The sequence below is a fragment of the Somniosus microcephalus genome, chromosome 28, assembly GCF_052327205.1.
Source record: "Somniosus microcephalus isolate GS21.2 chromosome 28, FLI_Smic_1.0, whole genome shotgun sequence".
In the NCBI taxonomy this organism is placed as follows: Eukaryota; Metazoa; Chordata; class Chondrichthyes; order Squaliformes; family Somniosidae; genus Somniosus; species Somniosus microcephalus.
Genome location: NC_141014.1, coordinates 24,288,969 through 24,312,930, shown reverse-complemented (window position 1 = coordinate 24,312,930; position 23,962 = coordinate 24,288,969). Strand labels below are relative to the sequence as shown.

At 48.5% G+C, this 23,962-nt stretch overlaps 2 protein-coding genes across 2 annotated transcripts; both read left to right on the top strand.

Annotated features, from left to right (window-relative positions):
- Window positions 1–812: 812 nt before the first annotated feature.
- Window positions 813–8,277, top strand: mpst (mercaptopyruvate sulfurtransferase). Its single transcript, XM_085969611.1, has 2 exons — window positions 813–1,455; window positions 4,995–8,277. Exons 1-2 carry the CDS (start codon window positions 831–833, stop codon window positions 5,294–5,296), a joined length of 927 nt encoding a protein of 308 aa, XP_085825737.1. The 5' UTR covers window positions 813–830; the 3' UTR covers window positions 5,297–8,277.
- A 2,877-nt stretch (window positions 8,278–11,154) lies between these two features.
- Window positions 11,155–23,607, top strand: rps19bp1 (ribosomal protein S19 binding protein 1). The gene is made up of 4 exons (XM_085969610.1): window positions 11,155–11,326; window positions 18,370–18,540; window positions 18,717–18,814; window positions 20,415–23,607. Exons 1-4 carry the CDS (start codon window positions 11,272–11,274, stop codon window positions 20,544–20,546), a joined length of 456 nt encoding a protein of 151 aa, XP_085825736.1. The 5' UTR covers window positions 11,155–11,271; the 3' UTR covers window positions 20,547–23,607.
- The last annotated feature ends 355 nt before the right edge of the window (window positions 23,608–23,962 follow it).

Below are 23,962 nucleotides of genomic sequence, written 5' to 3'. Positions count from 1 at the left end.
TCCATGTTTATATTCAATGTGTGAGGTTGCAGCCCGTTCCATTATTTAAAGGGGCTGCTCCTCGATTTTTGGTTGCACTTCAGTCCCACGCTCCTGATCTTCGGTCACCCAGTGCGGAGGGGAGCGGGCAGGTCGGAGGACCTCCTCGTAGGGCTGCTCCTGGGCCTGGCCAAAATGGCCATTAATATTTTTCTCTCCCACATGGCAGCTGTCTCCCATTCTGCCAGCGCATTTCACGCCTAATCTAGAGCCGTCTTTTGTCTCCACTAGTCCTACCACCATCTCGTCTTGTTTTGAATAGCTCTCAATGTCTCTTCACTTCTCTTTTGTTCTTTCCCAGCCCCCATACTGGCCTTTTAATCTATTTCATTTCCTGTGCTTCTTCAGTCTTGACAAAGGGTTTTGACCCGAAACGTTGACTCTATTTTCTCTTCACGATGTTGCCTGGCCTGCTGAGTTTTTCCAGCATTTGCTGTTGTTATTTTGGCCATTAATAGGTCCAGGCAGCGGGCGGTCCTCTGGCCCAATTGCCTGCCTCTCTTCCGCGGCTATGTTCGCGCCCGGGTGGCCCTGGAGATGGAGCAGGCGGTGTCCGCCGGCACGCTCGAGGCCTTCCTTGGGCGCCGCGGGGACTGGAGTGCATCGTCACCTCACCCCCCCCCCCGCAAGGTAATTTTAATTTAATTTGATAAGTTTTATTTTAAGTTCTATTTAACTTACAGTTAATTTACAGGTAATTTGGTTCAATAAAAGAGCACCCTCCAGCCCCAGCGCTGTTAGCTTGTGCACGAATTCTAGTGGACAACGTAAGGGGCGGTGAGAAGTCTGTAATGGGTTTAAAGGTTTGCAGTGGCTCCGCCCTGAGGAAGGGCAGCATGGCGTTGGTCAGGACGGTGGTGTCTCCTGCCTGGCTGGCCGAGGCGGTGAAAAGCGCTAAGGCAGGAGCCCTGCGGGTGCTGGACTCCTCCTGGTACCTGCCCACCGTGCAGCGGGATGGCCGGCAGGAGTTCAAGGAGAAGCACATTCCCAGCGCCGTTTTCTTCGACCTGGACGAATGCAGCGACCGGTCCTCGCCTTACGAGCATATGCTGCCCGGGGAACAGCAGTTCTCCCAGTACGTGTGCCGGCTGGGCATCGGCGGCGCCACTCACGTCGTGGTCTACGACGCCAGCGACGTGGGCATGTTCTGCGCCCCCCGGGTCTGGTGGATGTTCCGGCTCTTCGGGCACAGCAAGGTGTCGGTGCTGGACGGTGGCTTGGCCAGCTGGTGCCGGGAGGGTCTGCCGGTCACTTCGGAGCTGGCGGAGCCTCCCCTCGCCCAGTTCAAGGCGAGCGGCAGTCACTGGGTCAAATCCTACCAGCAGGTCCTGGACAACATCGAGAAGAAAGAGTTCCAGCTGGTGGACGCCAGACCAGAGGGGAGATTCCGAGGCATTCAACCCGAGCCCAGAAAAGGTTTCCTAAAAAAAAAAGTTATTTTGATTTCTTCATCGCTCCAGATTTATGTATTATTCCCCATTGCATTCAGCTCAAGTATCCTGCAACATATTTTGCAACCTAAGATTTTTATTTACATATGACAATTTCTAATCTGTTATTTTTTTGCTGTAAACACAACAATTATTCATTCTTGGGAAGTGGGCATTGCTGGCAAGGTTGGCATTTATTGCCCCCCCCCCAGCTCTGAGGCAGTAGTGGTGGTGAGCCGCTGCGGTCATAGAATATACAGCGCCGAAACAGGCCATTCGGCCCAAAATGCCAGCGTTTATGCTCCACTCGAGCCTGCTCTCTGCTCCCTCATATGCCTATCTAGCTCCTCCTTAAATGCCTCTATGCCAGTCGCTTCAACCACTCCCTGGGGTAGCGAGTTCCACATTCTCGCCTCTCTCTGGGTAAAGAAGTTTCTTCTGAATTCCCTATCTGATTTCTTGGTGACTATCTTGTATTGATGGCCTCTAGTTTTGCTCTCCCCCCCCCCCCCCCCCACAAGTGGAAACACACTCTCTCTGTGTAGCAGTCCGTGTGGAGTTATTCTTTGTGGCAGTTTGGACCAACTCAGTGGTTTGGTAGGCCGCTTAAGAGGGCAGTTAAGAGTTGGTGTGGGACTGGAGTCATATGTAGGCCAGGCCGGGTAAGAACGTCAGGTTGCTTTCCCTAATGACCATTAGTGAATCAGTTGGGTTTTTATGACAATCCGACGGGTTCATGGCCACTTTGACTGTTGTCAGCTTTTTATTTACAGATTTTAAAGCCAATTACAAATTCTCAAACTGCCATGTCCACAGCAATGTGGTTGACTCTTAACTGCCCTCTGAAATGGCCTAGCAGCCACATGGTTGTTTGTATAAGGCGGCTCACCACCACCTTCTCAAGGGGCAATTGGAGATGGGCAATAAATGCTGGCCTTGCCAGCGACGCCCACATCCCGTGAATGAATTTTTTTTTAAATCTGAAATTACTGGATGCTGCCTGCCGTTTCACATTATTTGCTTATCTGCTGGCAGAAGGAGGATTTATTTTTCTGTCGAGCGAGAGAAGCGTTTCCTGTGCGAGCTGCCAGTGGGGAAAACCTCGCCTGTGGGTGGGGGAAATTCCGTGTCTGTTGCTCACGTTTTCCGGTGTCTCTGTTCCTGTGACTTCCTGAACGGTGCAGCTGGCGGCTGAGACTGGTAGTCAGAAGATGAGCCCTGATGTGTGATGTAATGATGTGTATTAGATGCATTGTTGGATCACTGCGCCTTTACGCTATATTGTGGTGGTGGCAGATAAACATGCCGTGGAATTCCGGCGCAGTTAGGATGCCCAGCATGTTTCCCAAACTCTTTTTGAATACAGGTTGAATGCTAAGTACAATAAATTTGATTTATATAGCACTTTTTATTTACATTTAATAGCAAAATGTCCCAAGGTACTTCACAGTTGGGGAATAGAAGTAGTGAAACTTTTGGTTACTTAGATTTTACTTAAAAACAGAACACAAAATGGTTGCCTCACTCAGTCAGCTGATGTTGTCCTAGGCTGTTGTCCAAGCAACCATAGTTTTAAATGAATTGAAACAACTTCCAGAAAATGATCCTTTAATACTAAGTTGCATCCTTCATAACTCGTCCCTGTGCTTTTCCCTAAACCACAATTGCTTTTTTGGAAATATAGTTCTGAATTTTCCATAACATTTTAAATTTCTGCCTGTATGCTTCTCGTTTTAAAATCCACATTGTATGTTCTGTTTACTTGTGAAGACGCAGTACCCTAACCCTAACCCATTTTCTCTCTTTTCCCCTACCCTGGGCCCTCAGTGATTGTTTGCTAACAATTCAAATACAGGGGTACAGTAGCACAGCGGTTATGTTGCTAGTAATCCAGAGACTTAGACTAATAGATCCAGAGACATGAGCTCCAGTCCCACCACAGCAGCTGGGGAATTTAAATTCAGTTAATTCAATAAATCTGGAATAAAAAGTTAGTGTCAGTAATGACGATCATGAAACTGCCTTTTGGATGAGACGCTAAATTGAGGCCTTGTCTACTCCCTCAGGTGGACGTAAAAGATTCCATGACACTATTCAGAGAAGAGCAGGGAAGTTCTCTCTGTGTCCTGGCCAATATAACTAACATCACTAAGGCAGATTATTTGGTCGTTCATCTCGCTGCTGTTTGTGGGATCTTGCAGTGCGCAAATTAGTTGCCATGTTTCCTACATTACAATAGTGACTGCACTTAAAACACTTAATCGGCTGTGAAGCACTTTGAGACGTCCTGAGGCTGTGAAAGGTGTTATATAAATTCAAGATGGTTCTTTCTTTATTTTCTTTCTTGGGTTTACATTTTAGAATTCTCTGGTCCCAAAACTGATGGGTGGGAAACCTGACTCCCCTTGAGCTGAATACTGGCCACGTTTCCACATGTGGGGGGTTGTTCTGCAGTGTGTGAAGCTACCCCCTCCACCCCGCCCTGCCCCGCAACATTACTGGCTCAGTGAGAGTTCGAGCAGGCAGGTATTTGATTTCTGACAATGTTCTCTAATGATTAACATCCGTGTTGATTCAGAGCAACAAATAAACCTTTACAAATGACTGATCAGGCATTCAACGATCAACGACTTCAATGACCTGGAACTTTCTTGTGTAATTTGTTTTTCATGGGCATGGGAGCATCTGTACACATCATTACTTATCACCAACCAGATTTCAGGTTGTAATCAGCCATCACGAAATATTCCGCTGTAGTCTTCCCGTACCAAGTGGTGAGGACGAGGTCAAGTAGGTTTTTCTCTCGTGTCGGTTCTCTCACCACCTGCCGCAGTCCTAGTCTAGCAGCTATGTCCTTCAGAACTAGTGTAAGAAGTCACACAACACCAGGTTATAGTCCAACAGCTTTATTTGAAATTTATTTGTGATTATTTGAAATCACAAGCTTTCGGAGTGCTGCTCCTTCGTCACTTCACCTGACGAAGGAGCAGCACTCCGAAAGCTTGTGATTTCAAATAAAGCTGTTGGACTATAACCTGGTGTTGTGTGACTTCTTACATTTGTCCACCCCAGTCCAACTCCGGCATCTCCACACCATGGCTTCAGAACTAGGTCAGTAGTGGTGCTACCGAGCCACTCTTGGTGATGGACATTGAAGTCCCCCACCCAGAGTACATTCTGTGCCCTTGCTACCCTCAGTGCTTCTTCCAAGTGGTGTTCAACATGGAGGAGTACCAATTCATCAGCTGAGGGAGGGCGCTAGGTGGTAGGAGGTTTCCTTGCCCATGCTTGACCTGAAACCTTGAAACTTCATGGGGTCCGGAGTCAATGTTGAGGACCACTCCCTCCCGAGCTTGCTGTGCGCATATTGGCTGCTGTGTTTCCTACATTGCAACACTTCAAAAAGTACTTAATTGGCTTTGGGACATTTGATGGTCGTGAAAAGCGCTATAGAAATGCAAGTCTTTTTTCTTTTAACTGGGCTGGGTTTGCACAACTCATTATTTTTTTGTCTTATTTCTTTAGGTTTTGAACCTGGTCACATCCCAGGCAGTATCAATATCCCCTTTACGGCCATCTTGAACCCAGAGACCCTAAAGGTGAAGAGCGAGAAGGAGCTGCAGCGCCTGTTTAAGGAGCACAACGTCGACCTGACCAAGCCGCTGGTGGGGACCTGCGGCACTGGGGTCTCCGCCTGCCACGTCGCTCTTGCCGCCTACCTCTGCGGGAAAGAAGACGTGATGATCTACGATGGTGCCTGGGTGGAGTGGTACACACGAGCCGAGCCGAATTGCATCATCTCTGAGGGAAATGAGAAAATGAAATAGGCATCAGCATTTCAGGTTGCGCTGCTCCGGCATTGAGATTAGTGGGAAAGTTAGTGACTCCCTCTTAATTTTTTTTTTTGACTAGTGTCAGGGCAGTCTATCTTTTATTGATGATGTGGAGATGCCGGTGTTGGACTGGGGTGGACAAATGTGAGAAGTCACACAACACCAGGTTATAGTCCAACAGCTTTATTTGAAATCACAAGCTTTTGGAGCGCTGCTCCTTCGTCAGGTGAAGTGAAGAGAAGCATACAGGCACAGCATATATAGTCAGAGAAAACTGACTAAAGGGCAGTTAGAAAGATTACCTGTAATCATTTGGCAGTTTTCTCTGACTATATATGCTGTGCCTGTATGCTTCTCCTCACTTCACCTGACGAAGGAGCAGCGCTCCGAAAGCTTGTGATTTCAAATAAAGCTGTTGGACTATAACCTGGTGTTGTGTGACTTCTCACATTTATCTTTTATTGGGTTGGGAGCAACGTTCCCTGTAAGCTGCACTTTGTTCTGCACAGCCTGTTTCTTTTACTGCGTGGTCCCTTTAAATTTCTGCACATGCGCGGTATTTACAATGGAAAAGCCGGTGAGCGGCCTGCGTGTGACCTTTCCCATTACTGTGCGGCCATGCAGCTTAGAGGGAATATTGGTTGGGAGATAGGAGGAGGGAGCCTTTAAAACCAAAGCTTGTAGAGATTCTTTAAAGGTTCAATCTGCTCCCTGTTAAAGCGATACTCCAAGTACTTGGCTGGAGTTCTTCGGTGTTGTTTGTGGCAACAATAGATGACCTTCCCTTTTAATGTTGCTTCTATTCATATTTGTGGGTTTCTCAAGTTGGTGAATAAACTGGAGGCTCAGCCTTTCACAAGGAAGGTGGGGTGGGGGTAGGCAGAGAAAAGCCAAGGGTGGTTTGTCTCGAGCAGCTCCCGTGCACAGCGCTTAGTGCATCGAGAATGGTGCCTTGGTGACAAAATGGTGTGGGGACAGGCCTGAAAAATGAAAAGAAAATCCATTTCTGGTGAAAGCTGACATCTGCCAGAATCAGCCGCAGACTTTTCCCCATGGTTCTCTGAGGCATCGCGTTGTCATTTACCCAGGATACTCGGTGCGCTCAGAGGCTGAGCGCCCGCTGCACAGTAATGTTCCTGAAAAGTGCTTCACGCAATGAATTGCTTCTTGAAATGCAGCGACGTGTGTGTGTGTGCGCGTGCAGCCCAGATTTCAAAGTGAGGCCAGATGTTTTTTGATGCGGTCAGGATCCCAGAAATTGAAATCTTAAGTCTGGAATATCTGCCTTTTCTAAGTGAAATTGTTTGTCAAAAGGCCAATGTTTCACTTATTTATTTTTGACATGTGCAACCTTGTAAATTGTGAAGTTTCTCAGCCCATGTCACTAGGGCAGCACTTTTGGGGCCAGGAATTAAGATTGCTCATGCTCCACCCCACAGTGTGAGGGCAATGTAGGTTAGAACCCGGTTCTGTCCGATTCCTGATCTAAGCCATAGCAAGCGGAGGCTATAACATTTCCCTTCAGCAAGAAAGAAATGTTGGAGAGGAGAACAGTACCTCAGCAGTCCTTAATGTCCCTTCCAGCCCACTGGAACTGCGTCATGTGCTCGTCTTCTGGGCAGAAGAGGTTTCAAAGCTGGTGGACACTAAATCTGCCTGTCTGGTGGCCAGTGTGTGTCATGGCTGTAGCTGCCTCCTGTTTTAAGAGGGAGAAATAGATTGGAAACCCTTAAAGTTGGTCTCATTCACTGTATAAATAGCATCTGTGTCAAGTCTGATACTTGCATGCAGTGACCAATTCCAGATGTTGCGATGAAACCTGATTCCTGTGGGTAACACTCAGTACTGTTATCCAGCAACATGTCCGACGTTGTTTCAGGCCTGTTCTCAATCCCTGTACACTCGGCGCATGCCAAATGTGCCTCTGATCTTCTCAATTTCACACACTGGCCAAGTGTGCTGTGATGGAGATTTAAGGAATACATGGAGAAGGGGGGGGGGGCAGTATTTAAAAATTATACAGCCAAAGCCTTCCCATAAACCCTTGCTGCCGGTGAAAGCAACAATGGAATGGAAAGTGCGGGGTCAACTCCAAGATTACTTATTTTGCCGCTGTGTAAGTTTGCTGGCAGGCCAGCTGGGGTGTTTGATTAGAGTCTGACAATTTCAAAGCATTTGTGTGAGACAGATATGTCAAAAGTCCTTTTTAGAGGGAGCCTTAATCAAGATGAATATTTGAAAAGGTAAAGAGGGGAATAGCATTTGTGGTAAAGTTGGTTTGGTTAGACCTGGATTATTCTATGTACATAAAAATACTAAATATGTAAAATATGAAAAGTCAATTAATTTGAACCATTAAGTCAGTCTCTAACAGACAACCGACTCTGATTGTTGGGAGTAATGCAGGGCTCGGTGCTGTAGCTTTCTTTCCACGAGGCTTCCAGTGTTACAATCTGCATTCTGTGTATTGACCGCGTGTGGCTAGAAATTCCTCCGTATATTACACTACAATGGGTACGTGACTTTGCCTGTGGGATAAACAAAATGGATGGTGGAATTTCTACCAACAGAGTCCATGTTCTTGGCTCGCTAACTAAAGGCTGTGGGTTCAAATACCTAGGTGTTAGGTGGGCTCAGTGGGTAGCACACTCGCCTTCTGAGTCAGAAGGTCGTGGGTTCAAGCCCCACTCCAGAGACTTGAACACAAAATCTAGGCTGACGTCCAGGGCAGTGCTGAGGGAGTGCTGCACTGTCGGAGGTGCCATCTTTCGGATGAGATGTTAAACCGAGGCCCCTTCTGCCGTCTCAGGTGGGCGTAAAAGGGAGAGTGAAACAAATAACATTACAGCTTCAGGCCAGTAACGTTCCATTGAATGAAGTGTTGACACTTTTGTAGATTAATTGCTAAATGTGTCCTTGAACCCAATGGATGCTAATTGTAATTATATTCTTTCAATAAAATGAATGTAGCTTCAGTTGAGTAAGTTGTTTTATTCTGCTATCTTTTGCATCAAAGTAGATTGTTAAAGATTGGATCTGTCTTTCCTGTGTGTTTTATGATGAGTGGTTATTAGAATATTGCTGATAGGGCTACAGATTCCATCAAATTACAACAACACATCACATGTAAGACCATTCTTAGAAATGTTAGTCAGACAAAGATTTTACTGTGGTTCCTTTGGTCCAACTGGTTTTTCTTGCTCCCAAGTTGAAGGACCAAAGCGTTAGCTGTGAGAAGGTTATGCAATGGGGTGTGCATTTTATACCCTCCAGAACCTAAAAACCAATGTGATCCTCTATTGTGCCCCATCTGTAACTAAGGTGTGAAGGGATGAAAAGAGAACCTTCGGAGTGGGAGGAGGGAGATTTTCTCCTGCCGATTTAACTTTAGTGAAAAAGTGAGGATGAGTACAAAACAAGAAATTATATTTTATACTCCAGCTAACCCTTTTACTAAAATAGTGATAATATTCCCTCCACTAAGTTTATATCGCTTCCATTAACAAAGGGCGTAAAGGACTGTTCCAAAAATGTTTGCCCCTATTTTTCTGCTCTAAAATGACCACTTGTATTTAATCTATTTTTGGTGGTGTTGGTTTGAGGTGAGGATGTTTATTAGGCCACCGGGAGAACTCCTTGCTGTTCTTTGATTAGTCCAATGGCATCTTCATGCCCACTTGAACGCGCCTCCTGTTTAACATCTCCATTTGAAAGAAAAAAAGACTTGCATTTATATAGCACCTTTCACAACCTTAGGACGTCCCAAAGTGCTCTACCGCCAATGAAGTACTTTTTTTGAAGTGGAGTTTGGTACGGTAGCATAGTGGTTATGTTACTGGACTAGTAATCCAGAGGCCTGGACTAATAATCCAAGAGACGTGAGTTCAAAATCCCACCATGGAAGCTGGAGGATTTAATATTCAATTAATTAAATCAATCTGGAATTAAAAAGCTAGTATCAATAATGGTGACTATGAAACTACAGGACTGTTGTAAAAACCCAACTGGTTCATGTAGTGTATGTAACCGTTCCACCTTTAAGAGAACTATTTTAAGGGTTGCACTACTTTATCTTGGCTGCTGTATACTGTAATACCGGTGGTGACCACACCGGTATATAAGCGCTGTGTAATGATTTATTGGGCAGTTCCGCCCTGACCTTCGACTAGTAAAGACCTGTTAAAAGTTTACTCTTGTGGTCTGTGTAATAATTCTCATTATAACACACAGACTTATCAGTGGCGACGAGTACGATCTTACCCTGCGGCAAAGATACATCCAAGGCAGTTTAGGGAAAGAGATCTGCCATCCTTACCTGGTCTGGTCTATATGAGTCCAGACCCATAGCAATGTTCCTATTTACACCTCCTCTAGACCCATCGTTTGTTTCTTTACTTGTCCCATTACCATCTGCTTTTGCCTTGCACCATCATCCCTTTTGTCATTTAATCTCTCCTGTCTTTCACCCTATCACAGACTATCCCTTTTTATTTTTTCCTCCCGTCCCCGCTTTCCCTGCCTCTGTACTTGCTTAAAACCTGTTACATCTCTAACTTTTTTCAGTTCTGAAGAAGGGCCATCGACCTGAAACGTTAAATCCGTTTCTCTCTCCACAGATGCTGAATATTTCCAGCATTTTCTGTTTTTATTCCATTTTCAATGGGCTCAGTGGGTAGCACTCTCGCCCCAAGTCAGAAGGTTGTGGGTTCAAGTCCCACTCCAGAGACTTGAGCACAAAAATCTAGGCTGACACTCCAGTGCAGTGCTGAGGGAGTGCGGCACTGTCGGAGGTGCCGTCTTTCGGACGAGACGTTAAACCGAGGCCCCGTCTGCTCTCTCAGGTGGATGTAAAAGATCCCATGGCACTATTTCGAAGAAGAGCAGGGGAGTTATCCCCGGTGCCCTGGCCAATCTGGTCATTATCACATTGCTGTTTGTGGGAGCTTGTTTAGCGCAAATTGTCCGCCCCATTTACTACATTACAACAGTGACTTAACTTCCCAAAAAAAAGTACTTCATTGGCTGTGAAGTGCTTTTGACGTCCTGAGGTGGTGAAAGTTGCTATAGAAATGCAAGATAACAACAGAAAATGCTGGAAAAACTGAGCAGGCCAGGCAACATCCGTGGAGAGAGAAATAGAGTCAGCGTTTCAGGTCGAAACCCTTCGTCAGGACTGAAAAAACACAGGAAATGAAACAGATTAAAAGGCCGGTTTGGGGGCTGGGAAATGGGGATGAAAGAACAAGAGAGAAGTGAAGAGACATTAAGAGGTATTCAAAACGAGACGAGATGGTGATAGGACTAGTGGAGACAAAAGACGGCTCTAGATTAGGCGTGAAATGCGCTGGCAGAATGGGAGACAGCTGCCATGTGGGAGAGAAAAAAAGGGGGAAGGGCACAAAACAAAGGTGTGGATAAAAAATATATATAAAAATGTAATAGGGGCCGAGGTTATGATTTGAATTGTTGAACTCGATATTGAGTCCGGAAGGCTGTAAAGGTGCTGTTCCTCGAGCTTACACTGGGTTTCCATGGAACAATGCAAGAGCCCGAGGACGGTGAGGTCAGAGTGGGAATGGAGCGGTGAATTAAAATGACAGGCGACCGGAAGCTCGGGGTCACCCTTACGGACTGAATGGAGGTGTTCTGTAAAGCGGTCACCCAATCTGCGTTTGGTCTCCCCAATGTAGAGACCACATCGTGAACAGCGAATACAGTATACTAGATTGCAAGAAATGCAAGCCTTTCTTTTATTGAAGTGGTTGCAGCGCAGTACCGCTCTGGTACCACTGGGGGTGGTAGTGTAATGTTTAGCCTGCAACCGGGTGGCGGTCTGCCGGTCCTGCAGGTGGCGCTGTGGAGGGAGGAGCGGGCGGAGTGAGGCTGCGGGGCCTTGGGTGGTTGTTCTCTCAGGGCTCCGACGCTCCTGCGGCTTTAAACGGATCCGAGTGCGGCGGCTCCAGGGCACTATGTCGGCAGCGCTGATCAGGAAGGGGCTGGATCTGATGAGCGAGGATGTTAGAGGTAGAGGAATATATCAGCCCGCCGGGATCACGGCTTAATTTAAGCCCCGGTCGGGATTGGAAAGGGCCTGCCTCCCTGGCTAGGCCTCAATGGCCGCCCGCTCTCTCCCAGGTCACTGAGATCAGCAGCGGTAATTCCGGCCTCCCAACAGAGGGGACGCTGTGTGTGGGGGCAGGTGCAGCGCCCCCTGCCGCCCAGACTGAGATCAGCAGCGGTAATTCCGGCCTCCCAACACAGGGAGCGCTGTGTGTGTGGGGCAGGTGCAGCGCTCCCTGCCGCCCAGGCTGAGATCAGCAGCCTCAGCCATTGAGCCTAGGCACTCCTTACCTTTTAAATGCCCCCCGCCCCCATCCCAACATTTCAAAATGCTAAACAGAGATTGATCTTTGCAGTTCTGTGTTCTGGAATTCCTTCCCTAAACCCCTCTCGTTAAAACCTTTGATCACCTCAAGGAAAAAAAGACTTGCATTTGTATAGCGCTTTTCACGACCACCGGACGTCCCAAAGCGCTTTATAGCCAACTAGCTGAAGTGCCCGGCGATGCCGAGGCTTTTTCGAGGGCATGTTGTTGTTGGAAGAGAGAGAGAGAGAGAGAGAGAGAGAGAGCGACTGGGGGGGGGGGAGGAGAGAGAGCGACTGGGGGGGGGGAGGAGAGAGAGCGACTGGGAGGGAGGGAGGGGAAGGGAGGGGGAGGAGGAGGGGAAGGGAGGGGGAGGAGGGGGGGAAGGGAGGGGAAGGGAGGGAGGAGGGGGGGAAGGAAGGGAGGGAGGGGAAGGAGGGGGGGGGAGGGAGGGGAAGGAAGGGAGGGGGGCCGCCCCCCCCCGAGGTGAAGACCGCCGATTGCGACTGTGCGAGACAGCCGGCGGGCCCGGTTGCCAGGGTAACCGTTGACGCTCAGCAAGCCCCGCCCCCCCGGCCGAGCCAGAGAGATACGCCGCGTCTCAGCTCCTGCTGCGCGCGCACCCTTTAGTAAGGTAGCGGCGCTGGGCTGAGGCCTGCCTCTGCAGCCTTCGAGTGGGGCCGGGAGGTGCCTAGCTCGGGCGTGGGTGCGGAGGAGAAGCCGAGGCTTCGAGGCCTACCTGGAAAAACGGGGAAAGGTAGGAAAATTAATGAGATTAGATAAGTTAATTCGTTTCTAAATCATTTTTTTAAAAAACAATATGTGTTTTAAAAGCAACGTTTTTTTTAAAGACGCAGAAAGCGGGAAAAAGAAAGGAAAAGTTTGGAATCAAGATGGCGGCGACTCACCTCGGTTCAGAACGATAAGGCCCGCCCACACACGCACCGATTGGCCCGGCCGCACGCGGCAGCAAGCCGCCGTACGATTGGTCGACCTCGAGGTCACTCTGTCGCTAATGAGCGGATAATGAGATGCTAATGAGCGGAATGTTGAAGGTTTTTGGGATACCGCGGGCGCGATTTTAGCCCGGCCGAAACGTAAATACGCTTAAAACCGTCTCGGAAGCGTAAGCTTTCTTTGGAGGTAACGTGCGCGTAGGTACGCCCTGTAACTTTCGAGCGCATAGCCCGCCAGACGCACACGCGATGACAGACAGAATGACAGACAGAATGACAGAATGACAGATGTACCGATTTATATATATAGATAGACTAGCTGGAGTGCCCGGCGGTGCCGAGGCTTTTTCGAGGGCATGTTGTTGTTGGAAGAGAGAGAGAGAGAGAGCGACTGGCGGGGGGGGGGGGAGAAGAGAGAGAGAGCGCGACTGGGGGGGAAGAGAGAGAGCGACTGGGGGAAGAGAGAGAGCGACGGGGGGAAGAGAGAGAGCGACTGGGGGGAAGAGAGAGCGGGTGGGGGGAAGAGAGCCGGGGGGGAAGGGAGGGCGGGGGGGAAGGGAGGGGGGAAAGGGGTGGGGGGGAAGGGAGGGGGGAAAGGGGCGGGGGGAAGGGAGGGCGGGAAGGGGAAGGGGGGGCGGGGGGGCCCAGGCCGAGAGCCCTGCTCTCCGAGCCCCGCCCCCCCCGGCCGAGAGCCCTGCTCTCCGAGCCCGATTGTGGCTCTGAGAGACGGCCGGCGGCCGAGTCCCGCCCCCCCCCCCCCCCCCCCCCCCGGCCGAGCCCGATTGCGGCGCTGAGAGACGGCCGGTGGCTGAGCCACGCCCCCCCCCGGCCGAGGCCGATTGCGGCTCTGAGAGACGGCCGGCGGCCGAGCCCCGCCGAGCCCGATTGCGGCTCTGAGAGACGGCCGGCGGCCGAGCCCCGCGCGCCCCCCCCCCGCCGAGTGCGGAACAGAGACGCCGCGTCTCTCCTGCTGCGCGCGCACCCTGACCCTCGTGGCTGACGCCGTTGCCCTGGGTAACGTGACATGGTGGCGGGGGGGGCGGGGGGTGAGGAGCTTAGCAGAAGCGCAATCACCTAGCTTGGGCCTGGCTGGGCAAGAAAGGCGCAGGCTTTGAGGCCTAAGAAAAAAACGGGGAAAGGTAGGAAAAAGAATGTTCAGGTTAGGTTTACAAATGAGTGATTTTTTTTAAAACAATTTAATAAATTCAATTTTATTTTGGTGGAAATGTATATTTGAAAAGAAAGACGCAGAAAGCAGGAAAAAGAATGGAAGCAAGATGGCGGCGACTCACCTCGGTTCAGAACGATAAGGCCCGCCCACACACGCACCGATTGGTCGACCGTCAGGTCACCAAAGCGTAGGATTGGTCAATCGTCCCGTCACTCGACCGTAGGAGGGCCCGGCCGCACGCGGCAGCAAGCCGCCGTACGATTGGTCGACCTCGAGGTCACTCTGTCGCTAATGAGCGGATAATGAGATGCTAATGAGCGGAATGTTGAAGGTTTTTCGGATACCGCGGGCGCGATTTTAGCCTGGCCGAAACGTAAATACGCTTAAAACCGTCTCGGAAGTGTAAGCTTTCTTTGGAAGTAATGCGCGCGTAGGTATGCCCTGTAACTTTCGAGCGCATAGCCCGCCAGACGCACACGCGATGACAGACAGAATGACAGACAGAATGACAGACAGAAGTATCGACCAATTTATATATATATATATATAGATGAAGTACTTTTTGAAGTGTGGTCACTGTTGTAATTGCGCACAGCAAGGTCCCACAAACAGCAATGAGATAATGACCGGATAACAACAGAAAACGCTGGAAAAACTCAGCAGGCCAGGCAACATCTGTGGAGAGAGAAACAGAGTCAACGTTTCTGGTCGAAACCCTTCGTCAGAACTGAGAAAAAAAGGCCGGAAATGAAAAGATTAAAAGGCAGTTTGGGGGCTGGGAAATGGGGGAGGGGATGAAAGAAGAGACATTAAGAGATATTCAAGGTGAGACGAGATGGTAATAGGACAGGTAAAGAAACAGACAATGGCTCTGGATGAAGTGTGAAATGCGCTGGCAGAGTGAAAGACAGCGGCCATGTGGGAGAGAGAAAAGGAAAAGGCGCAAACCAAAAGTGTGGATAAAAAATATAAAAATAAAATAGGGGCCGAGGTAATCTGGTTTTAGTGATGCTGATTGAGGGATAAATATTAACCAGGGCACCAGGGATAACTCCCCTGCACCTCTTCGAAATAGTACCATGGATACTGTCTCCGTTAATTTGTATTTAAAAATATATATATATTTTATTGTTTTTAATCCTATTTTGTTACGCAGACTGGAGGGGGAGGAAACATTCAGACTGCTTGTGTGGGAGTGCCAAAACTGGATCATATTGTGAGAGTGTTTCCCTCTTGAAAGAAAGTTTTGCATTTCTATAGCGCCTTTCATGACCTCGGGACGTCCCAAAGTGTTTTACAGTCAATGAAGTACTTTTGAAGTGTAGTCACTGTTGTAATGTAGGAAACGCAGCAGCCAATGTGCACACAGCAAGCTCCCACAAACAGCAGTGTGATAATGACCAGATAATCTGTTTTTGTTATGTAGATTGAGGAATAAATATTGGCCAGGACACCAGGGATAAATTCCCCTGCTCTTCTTCAGAATAGTGTCATAGATCTTTTACATCCACCCGAGAGAGCAGACAGGGCCTCGGTTTAACGTCCCGGCAGAAAGACGGCACCTCTGACAGTGCGGCGCTCCCTCAGCACTGCACTGGGAGTGTCAGCCTAGCTTTAGTGCTCAAATCTCTGGAGTGGGACTTGAACCCACGACCTTCTGACTCAGAGGCGAGTGTGCTACCCACTGAGCCACAGCTGACACTATGGTCCCCATCTTCACTCACTCAGGTCCCAGAGGTGCAGCCCTGGACGTATCTGGTGCATATCTGCTTTAGCCGTCCATCACCAGATCTGGCTGGAGCACGTCGGGCACTATCGGGCCTCATTCTCCTCTACCAAAATCACCCACTGCACCAGAATTGTGCTGGAGACCAGAGCTGACTCCCAGCTTCTTCTCTGCACCACTGAGCGTCTCCTTAAACCTTTCTCTTTTGCTGTGTTAACCCTCATAGACCAGTACAGCACAGAAGGAGGCCATTAGGCCCATCGAGTTTGCGCCGGCTCTTTCGAAGAGCAACAGAGGGCCTTGGTGAGACCACACCTGGAGTACTGTGTACAATTTGGGTCTCCTTACCTAAGGAAGGATATACTTGCCATAGAGGGAGTGCAACGAAGGTTCACAAGATTGATTCCTGGGATGGCGAGACTGTCGTATGAGAAGAGATTGAGTAAACTAGGATTGTATTCTCTTGAATTCAGAAGAATGAGAGGGGATCTCATTGAAGCATACAAAATGATTACAGGGCTTGATAGGGTGGATGCTGGGAGAATGTTTCCCTTGGCTGGGGAGTCTAGAACCAGGGGCCACTGCCTCAGGATAAAGGGTAGGCCATTCAGGACTGAGATGAGAAGAAATTTCTTCACACAGAGGGTGGTGAACCTTTGGAATTCTCTACCCCAGAGGGCTGTGGAGGCTCAGTCATTGGGTATATTCAAAACAGAAGTCGATAGATTTCTGACTAGTAAGGGCATCAAGGGATATGGCGATAGGGCCGGTGAATGGAGTTAAGGTTGAAGATCAGCCATGATCTCATTGAATGGCGGAGCAGGCTCGAATGGCCTACTCCTGCTCCCATTTCTTATGTTCAATCCAGTTAGTCCCACTCTCCTCTCCAACAAGAAGTGTGAGCTGAATGAAGGATTGTCTCTGCCCCTGAAATCCGATGAGATTCTGCTACCAGAAGCAGTGTTTCGAGTGTAGCGGGCCTTTGGTGTGAGGTGATTGCCTTGCAAAGGCCTACTGACGGTTAGCGGCTCGGTCGCTGACTCTGCAGAATTTCATGATGGCTCTGGGGTACGTGTTGAAGCCCACGCACTGAATATTATTAGGGGTGCAGCAGCTCCTCTGGGCTAAGAGATGGTGTTTGGAATCCAGAAAATGTTATCTATTGGCCCGGATTTTCCGGGGCCTATGACCGCATACGCAGGCGCGAAACTTGCGATACGTCGAGTTTCAGTTTGACAGATCCACCGCATCCCCGGGAAATGGACATCCGCTATGGCGGAGAGTTGGGCTAGTTACCCAACTACTGCCCAGCGAATGCCCGTGAAACTCTTACGCCTGGTCGGGCCTTCTTTTACCAGCGTAAGAGCTTAAATAAATATTAATACATTTTAAAAATTATTTTAACATAAAAAAACTTTAAAATTAGTTATAGGTTATTTTTAGCCCCTTTACAAATAAATTTTTGTTATAAATGTTTAATTGTATTTTAATTAATTTTGAACATGTAGTTTATTTTTATTTAACTGGTGTATAATTGTGTTTTTTAGGGGATTCCTATTCATGCTCATGGGGATCCCGTACATAAATGGAATCCCCATAAGCATAATAGGGATCCCCCTTTTTGATTGGTTGGCCTGGCCCACGTGATCCCAGGGGCGCTTGCGAACCGCCTGCGCCCCGGGATACGTGGGCCTTTACGCAGGCCTACGCCTGCAGGCCCAGGACCGCGAGTGTTTGAACCTCCGGGGCCATCAGGTAGGTTCGTACTTTTCTCGCGGTTCGGAGGCATTCGCCCGCAAATTCAGGCCCAATCAGTTTGTAACTATCCGTACGTCTGTGATCCGCTTATGAAAATCAGCAGAGATTTTATTCCACGCAAAAATCCATCCCATCACAGTCCCACTCCCCCTCCAAAGGCTCTTTATCCGGTTTGAGTCGCTGTAATCTGCTGGGTGGGTTGGCAGTTTAATAACAACCTAAGAATAGGAGCCAGAGTAGGCCCATTCAATAAGATCATGGCTGGTCTTCTACAGCAACTCCACTTTCCTGCACTACCCCCATAACCCTTGATTCCCTTGGTGTCCAACAATCTGTCGATCTCCGCCTTGAATATACTCAATGACTGAGCCGCCACAGCCCTCTGGGGCAGAGAATTCCAAAGACTCACCACCCTCTGAGTGAAGAAATTCCTCCTCATCTCAATCCTAAATGGCCGACCCCTTATCCTGAGACTGTGACCCCTAGTTCTAGACACTCCAGCCAGGGGAAACAGCCTCTCCGCATCTACCCTGTCAAACACCCTCAGATTAGGCTGGAAAGCTCTTTGTTGGCCGGCGTGGACACGATGGGCCGAAATGGCCTCCTTCTGTGCTGTAACTTTCTATGATTCTATGAGAATCTTATATGTTTCAATGAGATCACCTCTCAAATCTTTTAAACTCCAGAAAATATAGTCCCATTCCTCTCAATCTCTCCTCAGAGAACAGCCCTCTCATCCCAGGAATCAGTCTAGTGAGCCTTCGTTGCACCGCCACTAAGGTGAGTAAATGCTGGGCACAGGAAACTCTTTTTTTATCCGGGACCGGCGTGGTGCCGGTTGATCAAAAAGTCCGGATTACAGCGAGGTATACTTACCAAGGTACGAGAGCCCCGTACACGGCCACAGGTGCAGGAGTCCTGGTTACACGGCACTTGTGCAGGAGTCCCTGTTGCACGGCCACAGATCCAGGAACCCCGGTTACACGGCCACTAATATATAGTAAAACTTACCTGAACCTACTCCTGAATTTTGCCGGTAAAAAGAGAGTTTCCTGTAAATGGTGACCAACCTCTCCCATTGCTGTGTTTCAGATAAAGGGCAGAGCAGGAAGAAGGCGATTGCAGGGCGCTCGTCCGGCCCTGACCGTTTGCGCCTGGTTAATACGAACAAGAAGGGAATAAGGAAGCAATTAGAGAGGATTCATGGACAACGGAAGAAGAACAAAGCAACCGTCAAAGGCAAGGTGGTCAAATCGGCGCTGGGTAAGTGACACCGCTGGCTCAGTTTGAGCCAATCGCTCTGCTTGCATCTGCAGCGAAATTACTCAGCCCCTTCTCGAGAAAAGATAAGTGGGAAAGAATATATTCTGGCTGATGCATCACCGACCAGTATTCATGGTTGTGCTCAGTGTTAATGAGAGTCTTGTTTGCCTCCACAGAGGAGTATTGGAAGAAAAAGGCTGCAGACCACACTGAGGAAAACCTCCGGTACATGCTCGGTTCCACATACCTGACTGAGAGCTTCGTTACCCAAAAGGTGTGTATCTCTAATGCGTCAGTTGCTTGCAGTCTCCCCTCTGCGCCAGAAGATTGCAGATTGAAGTCCCACCCAGAAAAAAAACCTCTTCAACTTGTTAATGTGACCATCGGAAATCAGGTCCTGAACCTTGCATTAGACAAAGCTGAAGAAAGGACTGGCTTCTTAATGTGTCAGCCGTGGCTCAGTGGGCAGCGCTCTCGCCCCGGAGTCAGGAGGCTCTGGTTTCAATTCCCGCTCCAGGGACCTGAGCATAAAATCCAGGCTGACACTCCCAGAGCAGTGCTGAGGGAGTGCCGCACTGTCGAAGGTGCTGTCTTTCGGATGAGACGTTAAACCGAGGCCCCGTCTGCCCTCTCAGGTGAACGTAAAAGATCCCACAGCACTATTTCGAAGAAGAGCAGGGGAGTTCTGGGGCCAATATTTATCCCTCAATCAACATCATTAAAACAAATGATTATCACATTGCTGTTTGTGGGAGCTTGCTGTGTGCAAATTGGCTGCCGCGTTTCCTACATTACAACAGTGACTACACTTCAAAAAGTACTTCATTGGCTGTAAAGCGCTTTGCAACATCCTGAGGTTGTGAAAGGCGCTATATAAATGCAAACCTTTTTCCTTTTTCATAGTTGCCTGTTCAGCCAGGCTTGAGTCTTTGGGAGCAGTTTGTAAACTTCACCGGAAACTGACTGCACATGGGGTCACCGCGCACAACGCCCTGTAATTGGGTCTATAAATCATTCCGCAGCCCAGTCACAGCCCCACTCTTAGGTTTGTGGTCTGATTATTTCTCTGTGTGCAGTGTCTTCCAAGGGTTTTCCAAGTTAAAGGAGCTTTATGAATGTGAATTGTCGGGCACACTGATGTATTCATTTTTAAGTGAAGTCACCCATCCCCGCTACCATGCCAAAGAAAAAGAAAGACTTGCATTTATTTAGCGCCTTTCACGACCTCAGGACGTCCCAAAGCGCTTTACAGCCAATGAAGTACTTTTGAATTGGAGTCACTGTTGTAATGTAGGGAACGCAGCAGCCAATTTGCGCACAGCAAGCTCCCACAAACACCAATGTGATAATGACCAGATAATCTGTTTTTGTTAATGTTGGTTGAGGGATAAATATTGGCCAGGACACCGGGGGGGGTAACTCCCCCCTGCTCTTCTTCGAAATTGTGCCACAGGATCTTTTACGTCCACCTGAGACGGGCCTCGGTTTAACATCTCATCTGAAAGACGGCACCTCTGACAGTGCGGCACTCCCTCAGCACTGCACTGAAGCATCAGCCTAGATTTTGTGCTCGAGTGTCTGGAGTGGGACTTGAACCCACAACCTTCTGACTCCGAGGCTAGAGTGTGAGCCACGGCTCCCTCTCCAAGGCCTATGGGGAAATAGCGGGGAGTGGGACTAATTGGATAGCTCTTTCAAAGAGCCATCACGATGGCCCGAATGGCCTCCTGTGCTATATTATTCTGCGATTCTATGAATGGCACTACATAAATATAATGCTGTTGTCTTCTTCGGCCCAGCACACAGAAAAAGTTGATGTGAGAACTATCTTTCAATGTAAAGTTCTAATGCTGAGGGTTTTATTTTCATTGCAGGTTTTGGCGTACAGTCGAGGAAGGAAAGCAAAGGATCGTCCGGAGACAAAGCAAGTGAAAAAGGAAGAGAAGAGTGTATTCTCGGAGAGCGAATTTAAGAAGTTTGAAAGAGAGTATTTTGGGACATCCTAACCTCGGCAGAAAGTTTAATTTGGGGGAAATGGAAGAAGCGGGGACCAAGCTGGATGCAGTTGTTGAGGGGAGAGATCACACCACTGCAGCAACAAGCCGCACCTACCCCTGAACATATCAAGTCTTAACTGTGAAGACTGTGCTGGGGACTGATGTATTGAGATTTGGTGCGTGTGTGTGTGAGAGAGTGAACGAGGGAGAGAGACTGAGCAGGGAATGAAAGTATTGACTCCTCCTGAGATCAAGACCTGCCTGCAAAGTCTGTCAGTGTCTAGTAATTGCTGTAACAATGCTAGTTTAATAGTTAGAGCCATTGATTTGCCATGGCGCAATAGTCAAGGTCTCCCCTTGCATCATGCAAAAGTGTGCACAATAAATTGCATTAAGTATTGCGTTGAACCAAATCACTCATTGCCCTGTCTAACTTCTGCTCCCCTAGTGACCGCACAAAGTGTGTCCTGGAACAGGAACATTTCAAGGTATTCTCTCCCCTTCTCTTCGGGTCTTCCTGTCCCACCACAAACCATCCCAAAGGGCTGGGCCGTCTCGCTGGGTTTTTACGTGGTCAGTAGCTGAGTGATCTGGACCAGGGAGCCCAGATTCAAAGCCCAGCCTGTGCTGAATCTCGGCTGGGGTGCTGCCATTCGCTCCAGTGCCCTGGTGTTAAAGATGGTGAAAATAAGTCGGGGTTCCTGCTACCTAAACGCTATCCAAGCAACCCCTATTGCCTCCATGTGGATATCCGGTATGGACAGAATTGGGCCCACCCTCTATGCCCCATTCCCCCAACCCCCCCCACCATGACTCACATTATTCAGGCTTGTACATGAAGAATGGCCATATGAGTGCGATGAGATGAAGGCAGTGCCTGTGTAGCCAACCCCATCTCTTGCTGAACCTCCCAGTGCCTTCAAAACGGGAAGCGTAAAGTTCAGGGAACATCTCTCTTGACCTGAAGGTGCCAGCTCCATCAGATACCTCACTTAAGAACGGGAACCATGGCTAATTCTTCCCCCCCCCCCCTATCCCTAGCCTTGAGAGAGCTAAGGCTGATTATGTCACTGTGACCCTAGCTGCACAGTCACCCTGGCTGAGTGCAGCTAACTCGGTGCAGATTCAACCTGAGATCTTCCCATTGGGTTTAACACAGTACCACACCAAACTGTGCTGTGACCTTCCCATTGGGTTTAGCTCAGTACCACACCAAACTGTGCTGAGATCTTTCCATTGGGTTCAACACAGTACCACACCAAACTGTGCTGAGATCTTTCCATTGGGTTCAACACAGTACCACACCAAACTGTGCTGAGATCTTTCCATTGGGTTCAACACAGTACCACACCAAACTGTGCTGAGATCTTTCCATTGGGTTCAACACAGTACCACACCAAACTGTGCTGAGATCTTCCCATTGGGTTTAGCTCAGTACCACACCAAACTGTGCTGAGATCTTCCCATTGGGTTTAGCTCAGTACCACACCAAACTGTGCTGAGACCTTCCCATTGGATTTAGCTCCGTATCACACCAAACTGTGCTGAGACCTTCCCATTGGGTTTAGCTCCGTATCACACCAAACTGTGCTGAGACCTTCCCATTGGGTTTAGCTCCGTATCACACCAAACTGTGCTGAGACCTTCCCATTGGGTTTAGCTCCGTATCACACCAAACTGTGCTGAGACCTTCCCATTGGGTTTAGCTCTGTATCACACCAAACTGTGCTGAGACCTTCCCATTGGGTTTAGCTCCGTATCACACCAAACTGTGCTGAGATCTTCCCATTGGGTTCAACACAGTACCACACCAGACTGTGCTGAGACCTTCCCATTGGGTTTAGCTCCGTATCACACCAAACTGCTGAGACCTTCCCATTGGGTTTAGCTCCGTATCACACCAAACTGTGCTGAGACCTTCCTAATTGCATTTAGCTCAGTACAACACATAGGATTACATAGGCTATATGGCACAGAAACAGGCCATTCGGCCCAACCAGTCCATGCCGGTGTTCATGCTCCACTCGAACCTCCTCCCGTCTTTCCTCATCAGCGTAACCCTCTATTCCCTTCTCCCTCATACGCTTGTCCAGCCTCCCCTTAAATGTATCTATACTATTCGCTTCAACCACTCCCTGTGGTAGCGAGTTCCACATTCTCACCGCTCTCTGGGTAAAGAGGTTTCTTCTGAATTCTCTATTGGATTTCTTGGTGACTATCTTATATTGATGGCCTCTAGTTATGCTCTTCCCCACAAGTGGAAACATTCTCTCTGTATCCACTCTATCCACACTGCCTTCATCTCATCGCAATCATAATTTTAAAGACCTCTATTAGGTCACCCCTCAGCCTTTTTTCAAGAGAAAAGAGACCCAGCCTGTTCATCCTTTCCTGATGGGTATACCCTCGCATTTCTGGTATCATTCTTGTAAATCTTCTCTGCACCCTCTCCAGTGTCTCTATATCCGTTTTATAATATGGCGACCAGAACTGTACGCAGTACTCCAAGTGTGGTCTAACCAAGGTTCGATACAGGTTTAGCATAACTTCCCTACTTTTCAATTCTATCCCTCTAGAAATAAACCCTAGTGCTTGGTTTGCTTTATGGCCTTGCTAACCTGTGTCGCAACTTTTAGTGATTTGTGTATTTGTACTCCGAGATCCCTTTGTTCCTCTACCCCACCTAGACTCACACCCTCCAAGTGATAAGTGACCTCTCTATTCTTCCTACCAAAATGTAATACCTCACATTTATCTGTGCTGAACTTCATTTGCCATTTATATGCCCATTCTACAAGTTTATTAATGTCCTCCTGTAATTTGTTGCAGTCCTCCTCAGTATTGACTATCCCCCCTCCCCCAATTTGGTGTCATCTGCAAATTTAGAAATTGTGTTTTTGATTCCAAGGTCTAAATCGTTAATGTGAATTGTGAACAGCGGTCCCAGCACTGATCCTTGTGGAACCTGTTGTGTGCTTCCAGCAAATGTTTTGTGTTTTTTTGAATTTCTGACTTTTTTAAATTGCTGTTTGCTTTGTGATCCTGTTGCTAATAAATTAATCTAAAAAGGTCTGTGTGTGACGCTGGAGCAGTTGTGCTTATGTCCATGGTTATAGAGGATTTTGTGGTGCGGCAGATCAGAAATCACTAAAAACTAGCGGACAGGTACAAATGAATAATTAAAAAGAAACCGGAATACAATGGGGTGGGAATCATTCGATAGTTGTATAAAGTTAGATCCCAGCTGGAGTACTGCGTTCAGCTCTGGGCACCGCAGGAGGGATATATTGGGCCAGAAATTGGGGTCCCCACGGGTGAGTACGCGCTGGGTACTCACGCGCAGGCCCAACGAAAGTGCCGGTTTCGTGCATGCTCTGCGCATGCGCGGGAAACCGGAACTTCCGTTCCCTTGAAGGAAGGGGTTC